This window comes from Nomascus leucogenys, chromosome X (assembly GCF_006542625.1).
Source record: "Nomascus leucogenys isolate Asia chromosome X, Asia_NLE_v1, whole genome shotgun sequence".
NCBI lineage: Eukaryota > Metazoa > Chordata > Mammalia > Primates > Hylobatidae > Nomascus > Nomascus leucogenys.
Genome location: NC_044406.1, coordinates 19,981,835 through 20,004,741, shown reverse-complemented (window position 1 = coordinate 20,004,741; position 22,907 = coordinate 19,981,835). Strand labels below are relative to the sequence as shown.

At 32.9% G+C, this 22,907-nt stretch overlaps 1 protein-coding gene across 5 annotated transcripts in view; it reads right to left on the bottom strand.

The window, feature by feature from the left end:
• Nucleotides 1-22,907, bottom strand: part of CNKSR2 (connector enhancer of kinase suppressor of Ras 2) — a 277,648-nt gene that overhangs the window by 142,254 nt on the left and 112,487 nt on the right. For all 5 annotated transcript variants that reach the window (XM_030807378.1, XM_030807379.1, XM_030807380.1 and 2 more), the window contains exons 7-8: nucleotides 16,794-16,853; nucleotides 13,057-13,125 (exon numbers count right to left, since the gene is read on the bottom strand). In XM_030807378.1, coding sequence (XP_030663238.1) covers nucleotides 13,057-13,125; nucleotides 16,794-16,853 — 129 coding nt within the window. The remainder of the gene's footprint in view (nucleotides 1-13,056; nucleotides 13,126-16,793; nucleotides 16,854-22,907) is intronic.

Below are 22,907 nucleotides of genomic sequence, written 5' to 3'. Positions count from 1 at the left end.
TGATTTCTACTCCCAATTTCTTTTCATTTTACTTATTATAAAATTTGAAGATTTTTAAGGCTAGATGGTATTTTCCTGTGAAATTTTCAGTGCAATTTGATTCATCCTATTCTTTCACACTTTCTACGTGCTCTTTTTAAGTAAACAATTCCAAAAAATAGAATTGCTTTTCTATCAGAAAGTAGAATTGGTTTCTGACAAGAAAGTTCATTTGGGTGGATTTTAATTTTACAGCTGATGTTATTTAATGGCAGAACATTTGGGTATCTAATTTTACTATTTTTAAATCAGCCTTTTATTATTCACATGACATTAACATTGTTTTAAACAAAATCAAAGAAATATACATCAAAACTGTATAGTATATATCTTTGGCTCCCAAATTCTACTTCCACTACCGTAAGGAAATGATTGGATAAAAGCACAAAAATAAATGTGCAACATATGTGTCACAGTATTGTTTAAATCAACTAAAACCTGTACATTATGTAAATGTATCCATTAGTAAGGGATATAAAAATTGTGTGAAAAACTAAGTTCCAAAATAGCAAACATAATTTAATTCCACTTTTGTTAAAGAATGTACATAAATATAGAAAACACCATTAATGGTGGTTAAATTAAAGGGAGTAAGGACTTGCAATACATACTTTCTTCTTTATACTTTTATTTCCTAAACTTTTGGCAATAAGCATGAGTTACTCTTCTAAACAAACAAATAAAACCAACAAAATACATGAACCTAGTGTATGAATAGCAATATTCCAATTAGAAAATAATAAATTTTATGAATTACCTAATCGGGACTGTTTGTTATGGATGGAAAATTTCCACCAAAGCCGCAGAACCAGAAAGGCAACACTACTATTTAACACACTAAAAGGTGGTGATGGAGAAACAAAATCTGCTCTATGCATTATACCTTGATGGTTGACAAGAGAGAATATAAATTTATTATTCAGGTGTACTCAGTAAGTCAAGATTTTATAAGTCTCACTATGTTGCCAGGGCTGGGCTCTAACTCCTGGGTTCAAGCAATTTCCCCATCTTGGCCTCCCAAAGTGCTGGGATTATAGGCATGAACCACCACGTCCAGAGATGAAAAATATTCTAATAGAAAAAGATATCCAAAAAAGAAATTGGCTGACTTGTGAAATAGATCAATATCAAGAGATGTTTCCATATCCTTGCATAGGTCAAATAATTAGGTAACTTTCAGTCACAATACATTCCAACTCTAAAACACAGAGTGGGTAGGAACATGAATATAGATTATAAAGATTAGTTTGAGTAAAATAACATGGTTCCGTTACATCTCTGCCTACCTGTCCTCCATCTTTTCTTCCTCTTCCCTACCAATAAGTGTACCTGTTTCCTCTAGGCTAAGTGTTATACATTGTTCTAATATTTCATGCTGTCTTCTTACAACAATCTCTTTCAAGAGCTTTCACCAACAACTTCCTGCATGATTCCTAAATCTTTCTACCATTCCTGCTTCCTACCAGTAACTCTAGTCCTAGTCATATTTCCAACTGTTTAGCTTGTCCACGTTAATAGCTACCGAATAATCGCAAGCATCAACAATTCACTGTGCTAGAGTCTTCATATCTATGTTACATTCTTTTTATTTATATTTTCATTCTTACAAAAGCCTAATGAGGTAAACTATTAAACCCAATTTACGTGTGTAGAAACTGAAGTAAAAAGAGATTGTTTTCTCGGCCAAGATTACAAAAATAGTAAGTGGTGAAGCCAGAACTTACATTAATGTCTTTTCAATTCTAAAGCCCAGTATCTTCCCTTGAATATCCACTGGTAGCTCACATGAATACAAGACTTTAAAAATCAATCTCATTATCTCTTTACTTTCATTCACCAGAAAAAACAAAACAAACAAACAAAAAAACTCCCTATCGTCCTCTAAAGTCGGGAGTTTGGAGTCACCTATGACTTTTCTCCTCTTTTTAATCTATTTTGTGTCCTAACAAATAGATCCTAGCAACTAATGCCTCTTCTCACTGCCTTAGTTCTGGCTTGGATACCTACTGCTAGACTTAAACCAGAATCCTAACCTGTCTTTCTGCTTCTAGTCTTTTGCAGCTCCAAAATACTGCTACAGTGTAAAAGTTTTCTATGCTTCAAAACCTTTAATAGCTCTCCAAAGGCCCAACTAAAGAACAAATAACCAATCCTCAAACAGGTCCTTTGTCAGTATGGTTGATTATAGCTTTTTCTCAGACTACTTTTCTTCAATGTGGTTCTCAAACTTTAGCATGTGTTAGAATCACCTTGAAGCCTTGTTAAAAGAATGCTGAGTTTTAACCCCCAGAGTTTTTGATCCAGTAGTTCTGGAGTGGGGCCTGAGAATTCCTCCCCTGACCCTTTATTTCCTAATACAAGTTTCCAGGTGAGGCTGATATTACTGGCCTAAAGAGCCACAATTTGAGAACCTCTGTAATAGATTATGAGCTCCTTGAAGGCAGTGACTTGCTCATGTCTAGATTAGTTTAGGCGTTTCATATGTTTTTAAGACTAGATACAACTCTTAAGTATTTATTGTGTGTCTTCCATGTAGTAGGAATACAACAGTGAATGCAACACAGCCTGTGCCTCATTAAGGAGCAATAAACAGTTCAATGCAGTAAGATAAGTACCTCAATAGGGTGAATACAGAGTGCAATAGGAGCCCCCAACAGGGGCACCTAACCCATCCTTGAGGGTCTAATGAAGGTATCCAATGAGTTTAAGCCAAATTCCTTGGGAGTTGGACAGGTGAAGAAGATGTGGAGGTTGAGGGGGTAAACAAAGCTCTGAGGCAAAGTATCACTGGTTTGAGCAACTTTCAGTAGTTCAGTACACATAGATGACAGAACAAGGGAAGGAGTAATGAGGCAGGAGAAACACACAGAGTTCAGATGATTGTAAGAGGATTTTAGAAAGTTGATAATTAAAAGAGTTGGTTGAGTAATGAATATACGTTTCCTTCAAACACTGTGCTTTTCTCTTTAGCTGTATCTTTGCAAAAGCACTCTTTCCTCTGCTTGTAATTTTTCTCTCACTTATAAAATCTTACCTATCCATAAACGTTCATCTTACATGCAGTACCCATCATAAAGCCTCTTCTTAAAGGTGACACCATATTTTCCTCATGTGAATCTCACAGCATACTGCATAACTTGGCTAGTGAGCTGATATGGTGACATGATGATGTAAATATTTCAGAGACAATAAAAGGCCTTGAAACTCGAAAGGAGGGTTTAGTTTTGTACATAAAACCAAGATATAGTATTAAAATATTCTTTATATGTAATACACTTTAAATTTGTCGCATAAAAGATTAAATGACCTCTCATCCAAAAAAGTAAAATACTTGATACTAAACCTGTAATAGACATTCTGTACCCCAAAATTTCAAATAAACTTTCTCCTTATAAATGAACCTTTGAAAAAATATTTCTCTTGAATACTCCAGACCTAAAGTCATAACGATGTGATTAAAACAAGGAAAAGAACAGTGGGTATAGATCCTATTTGTCCTAGAAAAATTTTACTTTATCATATGCATCATATAAACACTGTTATGAAGGTGTTTTTTCCAGAAAAATATTTTGTAGTGCTTTATCAATATTTTAATAGAGTAATTCATTCACATTAATTTCATGGGCTAAAATGAACCTTTATAAAACCACCATATACATTTTTACACAAATGTCTTATTATTAGCTAGAATGTTTTTCACATACACTGAACTACTATTATCTTCCTCATTATCCAAGGTAGCAGAAGTCAGTGTCTACAACAGCAAGTCATATAGCTTACTAACTTATATATAATCCCCAACATGTACATTAAAATGTATTTTATACACAACACAAACAGGATTAAAATTTCCCAAGAAGGTCATTTAAAGAATCCCAAGTGCTAAAAGCCAGAGGTTCTGCTTTCTTGTGGATGGGGCTTGTAATTGTTTTGATCAGGCTGAAGCAGACAGCAGGTGTTCCTTTGTGAAGGACAACATAAGTGGGCAGGTCCTGGAAAATTGGTTGCCTGGATTAGGTGCACAAGAGGCTTTGGGGTTGGTGCTGAAGAGATGATAGGCTTCTTTTCCCCTCGGTACATAGAGGGAAGAAGTTGTCTCTGACCCCTTTAGAACTTGCCCTGGTCTGCTTTCCAAATAACGGCTGGTGAATTATTTGACTAACATATGAAAAGATAATTTCTACTCTATGGTCCCAAGTAGCCAGTTACAAATAAACATAAAGGTAAGAATTTAAGCCTATCAACCTAGACCTTCTTTACCTTTTTCATGGCTATATTTGGAGTTGCAAGAGAGCATCTTTACACCCACAGGCAGGAAGATAGAACATTTCTTAAAATATTGTCAAAGTTATTACCCTAAACAATACAAAGAAACAGATTCATTATCAACATTTACACACACTCCTGTGTATACACACACTCTTACTCACAGGATGTAATGTAGATGATACCTTTTCCCAAAGGAAATTTTAGAGACTAGAAGTATGCCTATGTGAATGTCTGATAATATGAGTCATGCTACACCCAAATATCCTCCTGCTCTTTTTAGGAGCACTGAAGAGACTTAATTCAATATACAAGCCATCATGCTGCCGCTAATGACATTCTGTCTTTGCCAAATTTTTTGGTGCTGACATATTTATTATAATGTTCTGTGTCTTTGTGTTACTAAAAAGATACTGAAATATCTAATAAATTAAACACTTTATACCAATGACTACCTCTTTCTTTGGGAAAACAATCTATGTGAAGGAAATAGCATACTGTTAAAAACATTTCAGAAATAATGAATTTTGATATACAATGCCTTTCAAAGATCCTAAAACTATTAAATAATGAGTACCAATCTACAAAATCCACCTTCACCTAATTTTTTCCCACAAAATATTAATTAAAAAAGTCTTAAAATATTAAAGTCTACTACATTTGGAGATATCTTAATTTTGTTCTTTCACAGTCATTTATTCACTGAACAGAAATAAAGAATTAGTCATGGTTCAGGTACAAAGGAATATAAGCTAATGTGTATGCAGTGGTTAAGGAACTATGCAAATAAGTGATTTTTAACCCTAGCTTAGAGTAACTTAAACAGGTAACTCAGAGTATTCAGAAATGTCCCAAGGTTTACCTATTTTAAATAGAACTTTAGTGTTGATATTTTTATCAACACTAAGAGATAGATAAAAAATAAAAGGAAAAGATAAATGGAACAAACATTTGAAAAGAAGAAATACGGGAAAGATTTTATTTTCCTTAGAGAAAAAAAGCCCACAATTTAATGTCTTTATTCATTGAGCCATTCTTCATCTCACATCCTCCTGAACTTTAAATGGCACTTATCCAGTGAAATAAGAGTACATCAAGGCATTTGGCTTTTTAACATGGCTTAATTTCAAAGTAAAACTTAGATCATGTTGAGCTGCTCACAATCTGAATTTACATATATCTTTTTTAATACTTAATATTTTCATGTGAATTTCAGTTATGAATATGTGTGCATATATAATGTGTGTGTATAAATACATAGTATTTAAAAAGAAAGCACTAACAGAGAACATAATTTCTCACAGCTAAAGATGGACAGAGAGTCCAAGAGAGAGAGCCAATTCAAACACTACAAGAAGCTAGCACTTTTTCTCCCCTGGAATCTTTTTGCCCCACATTCAAGAAGTTCTGAGAGCTAAATCAGAATTTCTTGATTGACTCATAATGAAGTTCATGGGAGAAAGAAAAGAGTGATAATAATTTTTCATGTAAGTTTTATGAATCACCCACATAATTTTACCAAAGGTGGTGACTTTCCATACCCTGTTACTTGCACTATCTCCTGTAACCTATCAGTTATATTAACTGCGGACTTTGTATAGTTGGTGTCTTGACTTTTGTGATAAGCTGATTCCAAAGCTGTGGGTATAGTTCAGCATCTTGAACATACAGCTCACTTTTCCTTCTCCCCTTCCCATATGGCATTTGGTAATGCTGTGGTCTTTCAAGGCTTAAGGTTTATTTTGGAGGTTTCATGGTTTTCATTCATATACGCTACAGAAAACTAAAAGCCAATTTTGTTTTTATTTCAGCATCATTCACAATGTCCTTTTACTTCATCAAAACATAAAATAAAATTGAATGGGTCTGCAAGCTTTTGCTGAAGAGAGAAAAGGAGGAAGACAATTACATTGTAGTGAAAGGTAAAGCTGTAATGTAAACCTCTGATCATACTGTAGAACCTCAGTCCCCAAAAGAGCAGTAACACATTTTAAAATAACCATAATAATACAGGTTTTTCTTTTTTTGAGACAGGTCTCACTCTGTTGCCCAGGCTGGAGTGCAGTGGCACGATCATAGCCCTCTGCAACCTTGAATTTCTAGGCTCAAGTGATCTTCTTGCCTCAGCCTCCTGAGTAGTTTGAACTACAAACACATGCTGCGACACTTGGCTAATTTTTAAAAATTTTCTGCAGAGACGTGGTCTCGCTATGTTGCCCAGGCTGGTCTTCAACTTCTAGTCTCACGCAATCCCCCTCCACCCTAGCCTACCAAAGTGCTGGAATTACAGGCATGAGCCACTGCCCTCAGCCACAATACAGGCCTTTAACTATTTTTTTTATGAAGATATTTACATGGGTTATTAAGTTATTAAATTTCAGCCATTCCTTCCTATATTTCGTTTCTGTTCTTCTTACAAAGATGCTGGAAAAATATGTATTTTGAAATAAAAAGAAAAGACTCCCAGTCACCAAAGCTAAGGAGTAAAATGAAGCATCCTTATCTAAAATGTTAAAGCTCCCATTTATAAGAATTTTGGGGAAAATCTATACTTATAAAAAATTCATGCTTAAATTTAATTCAGGAACCTAAATGACAAAATTAAAAAACAACTTAAACCCTAGTATTCAAAAAGTAATACGTTTAAAAATGTACAACTTTGCTATAAATGATTTTTACAATGTCATTTACTAGCAGACATGTAACAAAAATATGCTTATTTGAAAATTTAGCAAATACTGCAATATATGTATATATTTATCAAAACACAAAACTAAAGCACATATATATATGTTTTTATATAGCTAAAAGTATCATTCTAAATCTTTATTAATAGAATTTTTAGTAAAAAAAAAATCTTCTGTAATGGCTGTATTTTCACGTGGAAGTTACCTTTAGAAATCACTTTACCAAAATTCCAGCAACTCAGACAAAAAGGGGAACTCAACATAAGCTCCAAATGAGACCATAGTGAATTCTACATACCATTTTTCCAACTTTTAAAAATCCTTTATTGTCTACTATTAGGATAATAAGATGCAGAAGGGACAGTGTGAGAGGAAATGTAAAAGTAATGAGTGGCTATGTTACCTACAATTTGAGCTACCATGCCAATCAGAATATTAATTTAGTGGATGAAACCTATCCTTGAGTCCTAGGGCTAAATAAACTAAAAAGAACTTAAGATTAATGCCATCATCTATTTAATTTCCTATTATATGGTGGTTCTTTAGTGTTTCCCTTTCATGTGATAATTTTTTATCAGGCAGTTAAATGTTATCTGATTGCCTACTCCTACTATGAAAAGGAAGTGGATTGGGCAATTGTGACTGGCAGACTCTTGCTTTTTTGAAAGAGATAAAAAAAAACGGGTGGGGGGGACTGAGGATGATACTGATTTGCAAATGAGCCATACACTTAATAAGTTAATAAGCCAGAGTAGGTAAGAACTTCAGCGAATAGATACATTTTAAACACATAAAATAAACTTATAAGGAAACTAAAAATTCCATGTAAAATAACTAGATCATAGTAACCACATGTTGACACTGAAAGATAAAGTTTAATCATAAAAAATGAAACAGTAACCATTTTTAAAAAGCAACTACTCTTCCTGGTAAAGCTTTAAGAACTGCACAAATAAGAAAGAAATAAATCAGGATGCAGAGATCTGCAGAGAAAATAAATTGGTTAACAGGAAGTAACTATTATTGAGATATCATACAATTTATCTTCTTTATATAAGGACTTAAGATAATAAATTTTAGTTTGATAACAGAAACATGAAATATTATATTGGATTATAAAGTAATAAATTGATTTCTCTGTACAAAATAAAAATACAGTTTGTATCAATACGTATCACTTCAAAACCAGTTTCCACACATTCTCATCAAATCCATGATGTTCAATGTGAAATAAAAGAAAAGCAATCTATGAAGCTCTCATAAACTATCTACTACATAAGGTAGAATCTGAAATAAAATATTATTATGAGTAACTAAAATCATTGATGCATTGTTTCCTTCATTTTTGGTATATGTCTCTTCATAATTTTTCCCCCTCCCAAAAGAGAATGATTCACTTGTTCTATTTTAGAATACAGATTTCATAGAATCCTAACATAGTTATTTTAGGCTATTATAAGAACCCATTATTTATTAAGCAATATGTTAAACACCATGCTAACATAATTAATCTCTGTAGTCCAGCAACATGTGTGTTTACAGGAATAAGATGTGGGGTATACCAGAAACACTGCCTCTTGTGGTCTCAGTTTTCAATATCTTAGGTATATGGAATTATATGATAAATACTTTCTCCTCTGAGAAAGGAGAACAGAAGAAAATAGGCAAGAATAAAGAAAAGTTAATGAGACGAAGAGTGGAGGAGAAATAGTCCAGTGAGAAGAAATGAGAATGATAAAGAAAAGAAAATGGAATTAAGAAGAAAACCAAAAAAATAAAGACAACAATTTAGCAAATTAAAAAAGAGAAAGAAAGTACATCTGCTGTTAGACAACATCATGGTATTGATTCCACTCAATGACTCATTCATTTCTGCTGAAGTCCAGGGAAGGAGGTAAAGTGAGAGGGAGGGAAAAGGAGAGATGAACATTAAGGGGATACCACACTCTCTATCCATTCTGATTATGTTGGCTTCTCCTTTGAACAATATTCTCCTGTTGTTCTGGGGTTGAAGGAACAAGAGAGTGAGGACAGAGTCCAAAATGAGAGACAACAGTGAGAGTAAGGGAGAGACATAAATGAAGTTAGATGAAGTTTTGAGATAGTCCTTCAATCTGTTCCCTCCTCCCACACTCTCTGCCATCCCTAGTCTTGCTCAACAATGTTTATCATTTTAGCGGTAACAAAAACCACTAGCTTATAGTACTTATCTTCCATCTCTCACTAATCAATGTAGAATATCCTATTTGCTGCAGTCTATCGTCTTCTTGACTATCCCAACCTGGTTATTTTCCATTCCAGTATCCTTTATAGCCTCATCTATTGAACCATTTCTTGCCATAATGTAGTCGTCAGGTTCCAGAATACCTTTCAAAATAACAGTGAATATGTTTTAATATTTATACAAAATAAAAGGAAAAACTTTCAAATGTTAATAGATTCAACCATCATATATGCCACTCTTTTCAAGTGATATTCCTGAGACTGTTTTTAGTATGGATAGAATCTTTAGAACGCTTTGCACACCAAAAACAGTATTAACATGAAATTGAACAGATTATAAATATTCCCCAATATTTTTAATAACTATAAGTAGTCTCATCAGCTAAAAAAATGTGTTAAAAGTGCATCATGAGGGCAGAGTTGCTGCATCAAACTATGCCGAGGTATCTCCCAGAGAGAGGGATGTAGTGGCAGATGAAGTGGAAAAAATCTTGGGAGATTCCAGCAGCCTTTGAGGAGTTGGATCTTCAATGGTGGGGAAGACATGTAATAAGACTCAGTCTGCTTTGCTTGGATGTTCATGATTTTTTCTTCTTCCTATCTGGCAGCCACAGTTTCTCAGCCACAGAAGTATGTTGGTTTGAAAAACTTAAAAGCCACTTATAATAAAGAATATAGCAACATGAAAAAGGACATAAAACTTCCAGTTTCATTTCAAATAAGAAAAGGAGCAAAGTAGAAACATAGACATCTAATTAGACATCTTGAAGATATACCATACTACCAATTTAAAAAAATAGTATTTGAATTCATCTGATTTATTCAACTTTCTCAGACTCTTAGGGAAATATTTAAAATAAGTTTTGTATTTATGTTAAGTAAAGAAAAATATCAGATTTTATATTTTACATTACTACCTACAGTCATAGGAAATTTTAGAATTACAGAAAAATACTAACTGGGTTTGTATCATTCAAAATTATAAGATTTAACATTGTTCTTTTCATTAATGAGTCTAAATTGGTATGGAACAATACTGGCAATCTCACTATTCTAGTCAATTAATGGATTAGAGAATTAACATTAGTTATGTATTTCAAATTTATTAGGCCATACTTTAATGTAACTATTATATCATAACCAAACCCTATGGTAATGAATGTAGGGAGAGAAGGGATAATTTCAGACTATAAATAATTTATACTTGTTTAAGAGAATTTCCATTTCGCCACCTCTGTATATTATCTAATAAGAGATTAAATGCACTGTACAGACCACAATACAGGCAACAGCAAGAAAAAGAGGGCAGAGTAGGCTACATTTAGTGAAATGCATTGGCATTGGTTTTGCCCAAATATGCCTCTACTTGAACACAAAAAAAACCTGGCAACTGATCATATTATTAAAAAAGTCTACTTTCATGAAATTCAACATACTATCTTGTCTCTATTGTATTCCAAAATCAATTTGTTGCCTCTAGCAACAGTATGCCAAGAAAGAGGATTCCAATTGGTCCAACTGTTGTAGCAGGTAAAAGAGAAGAAAGGCGGTTGGAAAGTTGTTATTGAGCTCCTAATGTGTGCCCAGCATTATGACAGGTGTTTTACATATCTTACTTATCTGAGTGAAAGAAGCAGAGTGAGGATGTGGCAGTAAAGTTTCAACCCTATTTCTAATTTCAGTTCAGCTGGCTCGCTATCCCAGCTATGTAAATTCTCACTCCCTTTCTTCTTCTCCTACCCTTGGCCCCCCTTAATATTTCATTGAATCCTGAGATTTACTCACATGCTTGTTAGGATTCTTCCTCTTTTGTTGGATAGTTATATAATTTTTGAGTTTTGGGAGGGAGTATAATGAAATTGAAGTAAGAACATGGGTCTTAGAGTCAAAGAGCTTTGAGTTTTGGGTGAGCTGAATAATTATTCTGAGTCTCAATTTCTACATATACCTTATTTGCAGGATTATTGCATGGACTAAATGAAATAAAATATGTAAAATACTTAACATGATGCTTGGCACACTGTAAGAACACAATAAGTGTTAGCTATGGTTATTATCATTAGAAAAAGGTAAACAGATGCACAGTTACCATGACTCACTTAAAGCCATAAGTCAATTTCAGAGCAAGAGCTGGAACCAAGTTTTCCCAAAGATCATTCTGTGTAGTTTTCAATATTTTAGAATATTCCTGTGATGTAAAGATGCATTTACACATTCTAGGTGTATTTAAATGTCACCAATCCACATAGATTTTATTAGTTTATTTGTAGACTTTCAAAGGCTTTCATATTCATTTCATAAACACCAGTATCTTTGTTCCACAAACAATATCCTTTAAATAATTTTATTTTTACTAGAGACTAATCTCTATCCTCTTAATGACCATCTGGAAATGCATGCTGAAACTATTCAACAGATGTCATGTTTGTTAAGGTCACATTGCAGAAATGGAAGCAGCATGAACATTAGAAGAGGGAAAAGCTACTCGTCTACTGAAGCAGCTGCATTATCCCACTGCCCAAATCCTCATCCTATGGGACAGGAAACTTCACTCAGAATAACTACTTTGTACAGTTTCTAGTAATCAGAAAAGAAAGCCATCAAAACTGTCATAGTGTGGAAAGGCTTTGTCTACTACCAATACTCTATTATTCAGTGTCAAAGGTACACCCACGCATTTAATTTTGAAAATGTTTACCAACTTTTACTTCACTTAGATAATGAACTTATTGAAGAGATATCATGGCTTTAATTATCAGTGTTTAGGAGCCTCTCCAAAATATCACAAACTTCTCAAATTATTCAAAACCAAAACTGAAATGTCATTTGCCTTATGATTAGAATCACTGAGGAAAATCAGGTTTTTCACAAAATTTCTTCCATCACTAGGACATGCAAAAGCAAATTTAGTTAAATTGTGTAATAGGAAATAATTACTCTGATGAGTTAGTGAGTGAGGAGTAGAATACTAATAAAAACTCTGCCTTTTTTCAAATGAGAGTTATGATATTAATAATTTTAGATTATTTTAACTTTTTAAGATAACAAATACACTTTATTTTGGCAGAGAGAGTGGAAAAAACTGAATCAACTGAGACATATAAAATAGTCCAAAATGAAAAGCATATAATGTTCATTTTCTAAATCTAAGTTTAAGAAAAATAACCCTTAAAAATCTACAATAGGCACAGAATCCCACTATTATAAGAAATGACAGTGGGATTCTGTGCCTATTATAGATTTTTAAGGGTAGATAACAAAGGGATTTGTGAGGTTCATAGGGCAAGAACATTTTTTAAAACGAAAATTGTTGTCCTCTTTTAGGAAATAAAAAGCTAATTCGGCTATTAAAAATTTTAAAATTTTCAAAGATCTACATTTAAAATACTCCCCCCAAAACCACCAGATACTTTAATGAACAAATCAATGCTAGATAAATGGATATATGCTGTTATAAAACATCTACTAGGTAATTCAATAATTTATAAAGTGAAACTTTTAAAAAGTTGTATCAAGAAAAGGTTGAATTTATACATACTGTCACTTTAATTTCTATTCCAAAATTGTTATTCCAGTTCATGGAATATATACTATTATCTAGTACTTGTCCATATAGAAATGTATATCTAACCTCAACCACTACCAATGTTCTTCAGGTTCTTTTAAAAAAATGCTTTACATTCCATCAAATAATTAAGAAGAATAAATATTCAGTTATTTTTTCAAAAGGCTGTTCAATATTTTGTATACGAACAGGAATTTCATTTCATTGGCATTCTTTTAAAGCTGTAGCAAATCAAAATTAGTTCCTCCCACTGACTCTTAAGGTAATTATACATACCACAGTCTGATGATTAACTTGAATCACTTCATCGCCAGCATGGATTTTCTTGCACCGATCTGCAGGTGACTGAATATAATATAAAAGAAACGATAAAGAATATAAATTTTATCAGTCATTTCCTGTCTCTGGAAACACTACAAAAAGTTCATCTCCATAAATTAGATTTAAAAATTAATTAAAAATTTCAAGGAATTAAACTAATAAACACGGTTATTAGTATTTAATACACCGTTTTTACCTTCTGAGCCAGTTAAATTAATAAACATAGAAAGAAAAAATTAATAAAAAATAATTTGCATTCTATGCATAGCTAATGACAACAGAAATGCAAAATAATATATGGATATTTGTTATAAAAGAACACATTTCTGAGAGCATTACGAAAAAATGATAATTGGTATAAACCTTTGTAAACTTTATACAAGCAACTCTCCTAGGCTCTAGTGGGTAAGTGCTTCAAAAATGCATTTCAAAAAATTATATCTTTTTGTATTTTGATCCTTTCCATTTGATATAAATAATTCACATTAACTTCAACAAATCCATTTCAAGTACATGAATATGATCAGCATCAAAGATTTGAAGTTTGATAATTAAATTGCTAATTTATTTCATCAGTAACACCAATTCTGAATAATCTAGCAAAGCAAATTAAAAGATGGACAGCAATTAGTTCAAATCATGTTACATAACATTCTAAGTGTCTAGTTATAAGAGGATGCTATTTCTCATGTTCTATATAGTGTAATACACTGGACAGTAAATCCACATTCAATGAACTAAAATGCCAATATTTCTGTAGAATGTAATAATCTAACACTTTTTTCCTTTATTCCCAAAAGGGATTAAAAACAAAAACAAACAAACAAAAAAACTTGGTAAGCTAATACTGACAAGTTTTAAGGAGTTTTTAGGAAATTAAAATGAGATGTAAGATAGAAATTTTATATTGCAGGTCTGAGTAATGAATTTAAAATATTATATTTTTCTTCTGTTAGCTACTTATTATTGATTATATGCATTTTAATATGCTTTTGAACATATAGAAAATCTATTTTTATAAAAATGTATTTGTCTAGATAGATGTGTATGTGTTTATCTATCACACACAACCATAAATGCTGTGATACTCTTCGTTATTATCTACTGAAAGCTAAAGAAGAAGAATATGGTAATGTAATCTGCAAAGTACAATGCTACTTTTGAGACCCGGGAGTAGAACATACTTTAGAAGTGATTTCCAGTTTTTTTATTCATTTCCAATTATTTTTAAAACACAGAAGTCTTGAAACAATGTTAACCTCCATTCAACACAGTTTTAAAATTCATAATAAAATTATTTGTCATAGGCTATAATTCAAGATAAGACAACATACCAGGGAGTTCTAGTTACTGAAGTAATAACACAAGTACATTATTAAGGGGATAGATGAATCTACAATAAAAATCTCTAAGAATAGTGTCATAACAATAATATAATATTTTTATCTCACAGCACCTTTAGGAGGGGGACATATTACCAAGTCAGACAAGTACCATGAAACAATTCTGAAAAGATTGTAAATCATTAATATATTTGTAACTATAGTTGGTTCCTGTGGTATTTGGTTCATGACTGATCTTTCTGAAGGAAAGTATGGAAAAAATATCAAGCAAATGGCTCCAGCCATTATGCAGAAGAAAATGATAGTACATAAAATTCAAAGAAACTGAAACATTTTGCACAGGGAAGTAAAGAAGTCATATAAATTATAGACTTTCAGTTTTAAATGAGATCCTAGAGATAGAATTTTGTCCAAATGCCTCATTTCATATATATGAAAACTAAGAAACTAGGGCACAGCAAAGCAAAATAACTTACCCACTCTAGTGAGCAGCTTTACTAAGACTCAAGACAGATCTCCTAATTATAAATGACTGAGGTTACCAAAAATACTTAAATATTTTTAAGAAAAAAAGAATCAAAAGATGAACTATTAATATACGGTTCATATCTGAACTACTCCCAGACTCAATCTTTCTTTTGATCACTTATCTATTTATGAAACATCAGTGAGTAATATGAGCAAGACAGTGTTCAACATTTTTTTGCAGATCCGAGACAATATAGAGATCCATTCCTACCGATTCTTCAAGATACAGTTCAAAATAACCATTTCTGTGATTCTTTCTCTGCTTTCACTTGGCAGTATTTACTATTCTTCCCTTTGTCCATCCATGCAAATTACACTACTGTTTATAAAGATGAACCCCCACATGCTCTCCACGCCTTGATGGCACCAAACTAGTTTATTTTAAAATTCTTCCAATACCTAGCACCATGCCTGAAACATAGCAGACATGAAGCAGAGGTCTGTTAAATGAACAAATGAATAAATGAATGAATAAATAAATCAGAATGAACAATCAATGACAAGCATATAGTTTGTAGCACCTTAACTGCATTTAAAATTGTTAAAATCTTCATAATATGCATGTTACTGATATTCTTGATCCCTATGACTCTCATATTTAATACCAAATGTGAAGCTGGTCCAACTGCAAATATATATTATATGTTTCACCTTTCACAAGAAACCAAGAGAAGCAGGGAAAAATATCAGTAAGTGATTAAATAGGGGAAGTAGATGAAAAGAATGTTGAGTTTTAAAAAGAAAATACTGGTAAAATGTTCAGATCAATAATAATTTGAGATTGAACTAATTCCACCTCAGTCTTCTTTAAAAGAGCACTGCATAAGCATGCAATTGGCAGAATCTCTAAAATAAAAAAAATAATATATTCAAAGCTCAGTACCTGTTTATATAATAATAGAATGGAAATCTGAAATAACCAAATGCAAGAATAATGATGTATTATGCCGTTCAACTCTGTCACACTGATCATGTTAATAATATCCAGCATGATCTTCTCTCTCTATAACACAGATAGTTCTCTACAGCATAGCCTTTCTTAGCTTATTTAATTTTCATTACAACCTAGTGAGGTATGTAGTGCAGATCATTTGTTTCCAATTATAATCGAAGAAACTGAAGCAATGAGAGGTTAAATGACTTGCCCAAAATTGCACTGCCGTTAAGATGCAGAACTGGTTGTAAGACATAGGCCTGTGAACTTCTGACCCACCGCTTATGGTGGTTCTCAAATATGCCTCAGATTCACTTGTTAAAATAGAATCTCTTACTAAGAAATAGGCTGGTCTCCAGAATTTCTGATTTAGTAGGTCTGGGGTAGGGCCTAACAGTTTGCATCCATAGCAAGTTCCCAAGGGAGGCTAATGCTGGTGTCCAGGAATGTCACTGTGAAAACCACTCAGCTATACCATGCTGCCCTTCCACTGAATTAAGCTGAATTATACTGGAAGTATTCAGAAAACCTGACTTATCTGCTATTTATTTCTCACATGAGTTTAGTTTCTTTAAATAACCAAATCATTTGACAGATGGAAATGAATTCTTTCAGATGTCACAATAACTTGTCATGAATCAGAAAATACAAAGACAAATCTCTGGCTGAAAACACCTGATTTACTTTAATTAAATAGCTATTCTAAACAAAAAAAAGTGAAATTTGAACAGAATGAATGCTACTAACTCAGTATCTCTTTTAAATTGTATCTACTATCTGTTCATGTCCTTATCCTTAGATGTTAACCTCAATCATGTGAGATATATAACTTGTTAGCAATAAAAGGGAAAAACACAGTTAAAAATTTGAAAGGTTAAAATACTTACATTTTCTGTGGTTCCAGTAATTACATGGAGGCCATCATATGTAGATTTAATATACATACCCTACGAAAAAGACAGCATCAGAAAAGAAAGTGAAGCAATTGGTGAATTTTCAAGTACATTATAACCTCATTTATATAAAAAATTACTCTATCGAATTAAAACTGCCACACGCCCCAGAAATAAATCCATGAAGACAGACGCTATCTTTAAACTGGTGAGAAATTACTATCTGAACATTCTGGTTTCTAAAGTTTATCTGAAGAAGGCTATACTCAATTAAATAACTACTTGATAAGTGAATTGCCTGTGAGACTTATAAAATGCAGCATGGTAATTCAATATTCCTAAGAAAGAAACTCTCTCACTCTCCCCAAAAACCCATACTGCATATTCTGTGGCAAAAAAGTTAGAATGGGAAATTAAAATATTGGTATGTTATTAACTTATTATACTTGATATATTATATAATGGAAAGTAGTTTTCTAATGAGACACTTCAATTATAACTGGAACCAGAAGAGTGATAAAATATAATTTACATAAATTTCCTCCTATTTTGTAGTATCCTGTATTTTCCACCTTTCTTATTGATAAAGTTTTACTAATTATATCCAATCATCTCTACATTGATAATTAAAAGGTAGTGTGTATCTGTAGCAATCCCTTCCCCCAGTAAAAAGGACAAGATTCCACTTTCCATTTAAATAGAACCATTTTTAGAAAAAACTTCATTAAAGTTTAAAAATTATACAGAAATCCTGAAATCGTACAAACTTTAAGAACAAATGGAAACTTTAAATTATGGATAGTGATGGAACTTTATAGAAAAAAAATCACAATAAAGGATTCACATTTTTAATATTAAATAATTTAAGTAAATCAGAACAAACTAGATGATTCAGTTAATGAGTTTTTGTCCCCTCCAAGGAAGATTGTTACTTTAAATTCATTTTCGGGGAAAAACTACCCAAATTTTACCTATAAAAGTGGTTTGCATTTCAAAATACCGATTTCATAAATAAAAATACTAATATTAATTAACTTCAAATCTGAAATATAGATTTAATAACAACCAACAATACCATTTCAGAAAAAGCATACATTTAGTACTTATATGAAGCAATTGCTACAATGTTAATTTCCTATACCTTTGTTAATTATATATTTAGATACCTGAAAATACATGTGTTTTCACTGAAAATAAGAGATTAGAAAAATAAGTAGTAAATTTCATGGTATGGAACTATTGAGAAATCACTGGGTAGATTTTAATTCTAAAAAGTCATATCAGTAATACCATATGTCTAAAATGGCTGAGCCTGGATTGCTAATATGAAACCAAATGAATGCTTATCACTTTATATAAAACAAATAACCTTAACAAAAGTACAATCAGAATTGAATTAATAGATTGGCCAGTAGTTTTTGGCTATGACAACATGGTAATATTCAGCCTTACACTGGTGACAGGTATACAACATACTTAATTTGAAGCTAACATTTACTCCATTATTTACTGATCAGTAAATATAATAGTATTATTTTAGAACTTAGAAGAGGACAAGATCTCCGCAAATATTTTTCATTCAGGAATTAACAATATTATATCAGATTAATAAAGGATCTTAAAATACAGTCATGTGATGCATAATGACGTTCTGGTTAATAATGAACCATATATACGATGGTGGTCCCATATAATTATGTAATGATATTTTTATTGTACCTTTTCCGTGTTTAGATATGTTTAGATACACAGATACTTAACACTGTGTCACAATTGCCTACAGTATTCAGTACAGTAACATGCTATACAGGTTTGTAGACTAGGAGCAATAGGCTCTATCATCTAGCCTAGGTTTGTAGTAGGCTGTACTATCTAGGTTTGTGCAAGTACACTCTATGATGTTCACATAATGATGAAATTGCCTAAGGATGCATTTCTCAGAATGGAATCCCGTCATTAAATGAAGCATGACTGCACATTTGTAAGAGCTAGAGAGTAAATTTTTCATGGTGTTTTTTGTTTGTTTGTTTTGTTTTGTTTTGAGACAGAGCTTCACTCTTGTCCCCCAGGCTGGAGTGCAGTGGTAGAATCTCGGCTCACTGCAACCTCTGCCTCCTGGGTTCAAGTGACTGTCCTGCCTCAGCCTCCCGAGTTGCTGGGATTACAGGCGCTCGCCACCACGCCCAGCTAATTTTTGTATTTTTAGTAAAGACGGGGTTTTACCATGTTGGCCAGGCTGGTCTAGAACTCCTGACCTCAGGTGATCTGCCTGCCTCGGCCTCTCACACTGCTAGGATTATAGACGTAAGCCACCGTGCCTGGCCAATTTTTAGTTTTTGACATATAAGGGTTGTGAGAGGATAAAGTGGAAAAAGTGAACAAAACAAAATACACTGTTCGGACACACAAAACAATTATCATCCATCATTATCTATCACCATCATTAATATCTACTTGTTACAATGTGCCAGGGATTATTTTAAATGTATTGCACTTATTTCACAATAGTCTATGTGGTGGAAACTATCATTATCTCTGTTTTAGATATAAGGAAACCGAGGCACAGAGAGGCTGGGGAATCTGCCCAAGGTGGTGAAGCCAGCTTTCAAGCCCAGGCAGTCTGACTCCAGAGTCCATACTCTCAACAACTGGGCTCCTGATTTATGGCTTTATTTACAGTTAGGAGAGTTGTACACCTTAACTTTTCTTATCAGAATATTTGACGACTGTAGATATTAAAGTCAAACATTCACTTTTTAATATCTGTTCTAAAAGACTAAGACCACTTTAGCAAACATGTAGTATATGAAATGTAGCTAAAAGAATAACTGGGATTGACATTTTACAAATTCATTTCAATTACCCATCTCTCTTTGAGGCAGGATAGGTAGTCAAGGAATTAACATGTCCTTGGAATTTGGCAACTGTAGCGAATGTATGGTTAACACAATAAGCCTCAGCATTCACACTGTAGTCAAGCTCATTCAAGCACAGCTAGGAAATTTCCCCCGGAGGGAGCATGTGCATTTTGATTTTACCTGTCCTCAAACTAAGCCTTTGCTCATTATAATAGTAAAAAGCACACCCCTGGGTGGAGATTTAAGATGCTAAAGAGACATGCAACGTATGAACAGGCATGTACAGCTACTGTGCACGTGCACACCCAGAGGACCACCCAGAACATGCTTACTAGTAACAGCTCTTCCCACCTCCTTATAAATAATCACGTAAGACTCCAATAAAGGGAGTCTCCCTAGTGCCAGTCTTGGAGGTCTCATCCTCAGAAGCAGCCTGCCCTGAATCCTCTCTCAGGGTGTACTGGCTATTCTGCACCTAACTTTCACAATATTCTTTTTCCTTTGCAATAAATTGCTCTATGCTACATCTCCTTTGCTGTGTATCTCTTGTTTAAGTTCTTTTAAACTAAGAAGAACCAAGGTTTCACAACAGCTGTCAACATCTTGACAACTGTAAGCAGAAGTTGATTCTATTTTTCTCCATGTATCTTTCAATACTGCTACGAATTAAAGGTGTTTGACAAGAGTTCTAAATGATTCTATAAATGATGAGGTCATAAAGAAAGCCTAATATTTAAAGAAAAATGTTTAGAAAAGACACTGTAGTTATTGGGATAATAAAAAATCATGGAAACAGCATAGCTATGACTCTAAATTTATCTGTGTATAATTATTACAAATACCAGGAACTTAACTGACAATTGTAAGCCAAAGACAGTATCTGGTAGTAATAGGAAGAGGATCTCATCATGAAAACATTGTACAATTTATATTAAAGCTAATTTTTTCAGATGAATAAAAATTTTAAATGCTTAGAGATGTATCTACATATAGACATAAAGCAATAGGGTAGAAATAAAACAAATTTTTAAATGCCACAAGAATAAAGATATTTTGTTTTATGTAACATTTTCATTTCTAAACTCAATAAACCATGTTGTAACTGCTTTTAATAATCAAAACTGACTTCTTTGTCTTTTTTAATCTCCCTCTCATAGTAGTAATGAGAAAAATGGCCAAAAGTCAGGCACCGAAAGAAAGAGAAGAAATAAGTTGCTTGGATGAGTTTCAAACTAATCATCTTTTGAATAAGAAGGGGTCTAGAGAAATACATCTGATTCATTGTTCACCTCTGAGAAAGGGCCAAACAGCAGGAGGACATGTAATTCAAATGACTCTTTTTCTGGAACCGTGACAAATATGGCTTTCCATTTCATCAAAACCTTCATTCCTCCTTTTCTCTTTTTAAAAATTCATTAATTAATTCTAGAGCTGACTTGCACAGCTCCCTCTCTCCTGCTCAGGTTGCCAAAATGACATTTCCTTTGCTCTGTCTCCAAATGTTGGTTAACCAACAGGAGCCAAAGCAACCTCTCAGTCAAGTTGGTGGAATAAGGCATATTTGGAGATGGTCCAAGTACCTAAATAGAAAAAGAATTCCCTGAGGCCAAGAGGTTTCCCCCAGGGATGACCCCAGTCCCTTCCTCTCTATTCGGCTCATGCCTTGGCTCTGATCCAGTTTTGTTGTTTCAATAGCTCTCATTTTCCTTCCTTTAATTTTCTGCTAATTATTGTTGTTTAAAGGCACTTTAGAAGAAAGTTTCATATGGTTCAATCATAATTAAGGTTGTTTCTCACCAGTCCTTACAATGCTTTAGGACTGTTAAACCTAAGAAATTCTAGGAGATTTGACTAATTAGAAAGCTGATAAACGATGTATCCAGTTTATCAGCAGGAGAACAAATCAGTTATCTTTTGCCTATGAGACATGTTCTGTCCTAAAATTGGAAGAACACCTTCTGTGGATATTTCTAAGCTAATTAAATTTCATTAAATCTTGGTATTCTCCCACCGCTTTCTATTTCTTTCCTTCATTTATCATTTAGACATTTACTATGGCTAATTACCAAAATCCTAAATCAAAATCCTAAAATTGGTTTATTTCAAATGTGACTGACTAAACTTATTTAAACGTGACTGAATTTTAAAATGATACCTTGAATAAGCCATGTAAATTCACTGTTTAGTACTTCCCCTTTGATATGAATCACAAAAAATAGTTTTATACTTAACTCTTTTTATTAATATTCAACATTTTAGGTTTTTCTTTTCCTTCCTTTCAATTCCCAGTGAAGTGCTGCCCATTGTCCTTTAAAAACAAATTTCTCTAAGTAATTTCAGTTTTAAAGTCATCCTCCTAAGCTTCTCATACCTCTGTTTAGCAATTCAAAATTTGAATGTGGAATAATAAAAAAAGCTTTGTTCAGATGTATTTCATCTAGATTTACCTGGACTTAAACCCTGCCTCTGTTATTTATTATCTATATGTGATACAGAGCAAACTGGTGAATATATGCAATTTTATTTTCTCATTTGCAAAATGAGAAAATTAATATCTACTCTATAGAGGTGTGAGAAAAATACCTGGCAAATGGTGGGCATTCATTTCTTTTCTCTTCTAGCTCTCTCCTAAACTGTTTAACTGAACCTGGTTCTTAGCATTTTAAGTTCCCAGATCTACCTCTTTCAAATGAAAACAATAAAGGACCTGTCCAGGGCTATACCTTCCTTAAAAAATCAAGATTTCATAAAGCCCATTAATTAGCATTGTTTTGACTTACTTTACAAGGTTATTTCTCCCAATGATTTCAGTGGAAATTAGAGAAAAAGTCAGGCTTTTTTCTTTTTAGAACCACAGACTAAGAGCCAGAAGAAACTTTAAAGATGATCTCCTCCTCTCCCTCACCTACATGACTAGATCGAGGCCAAGGTGGTTAAATTTACTCTCTCATCTCTTCAAGATCACTCTCATAGTTATATTTTATGTAAGTTATTTGTTATTTGTATCTGGGTGTTCTGACTTCTAGTTTAATACAATGTTGTATTAGTTCATAATTTTTCACTCTAAAAATCATCCTTAGGGGACTTCCTTTCCCTTATAACTACTAAAAGGGGACATATAGAAAGGCCAATCCTTATTGCTATAGATTGAAGTGTTTTAAAAATAAAACTGGACTTTGTAGATGTAACTAAAAGGAATAAAAAAATTTTAGATTATAATTACTTAAAAGAAGTTCTAAATGTAATCAAC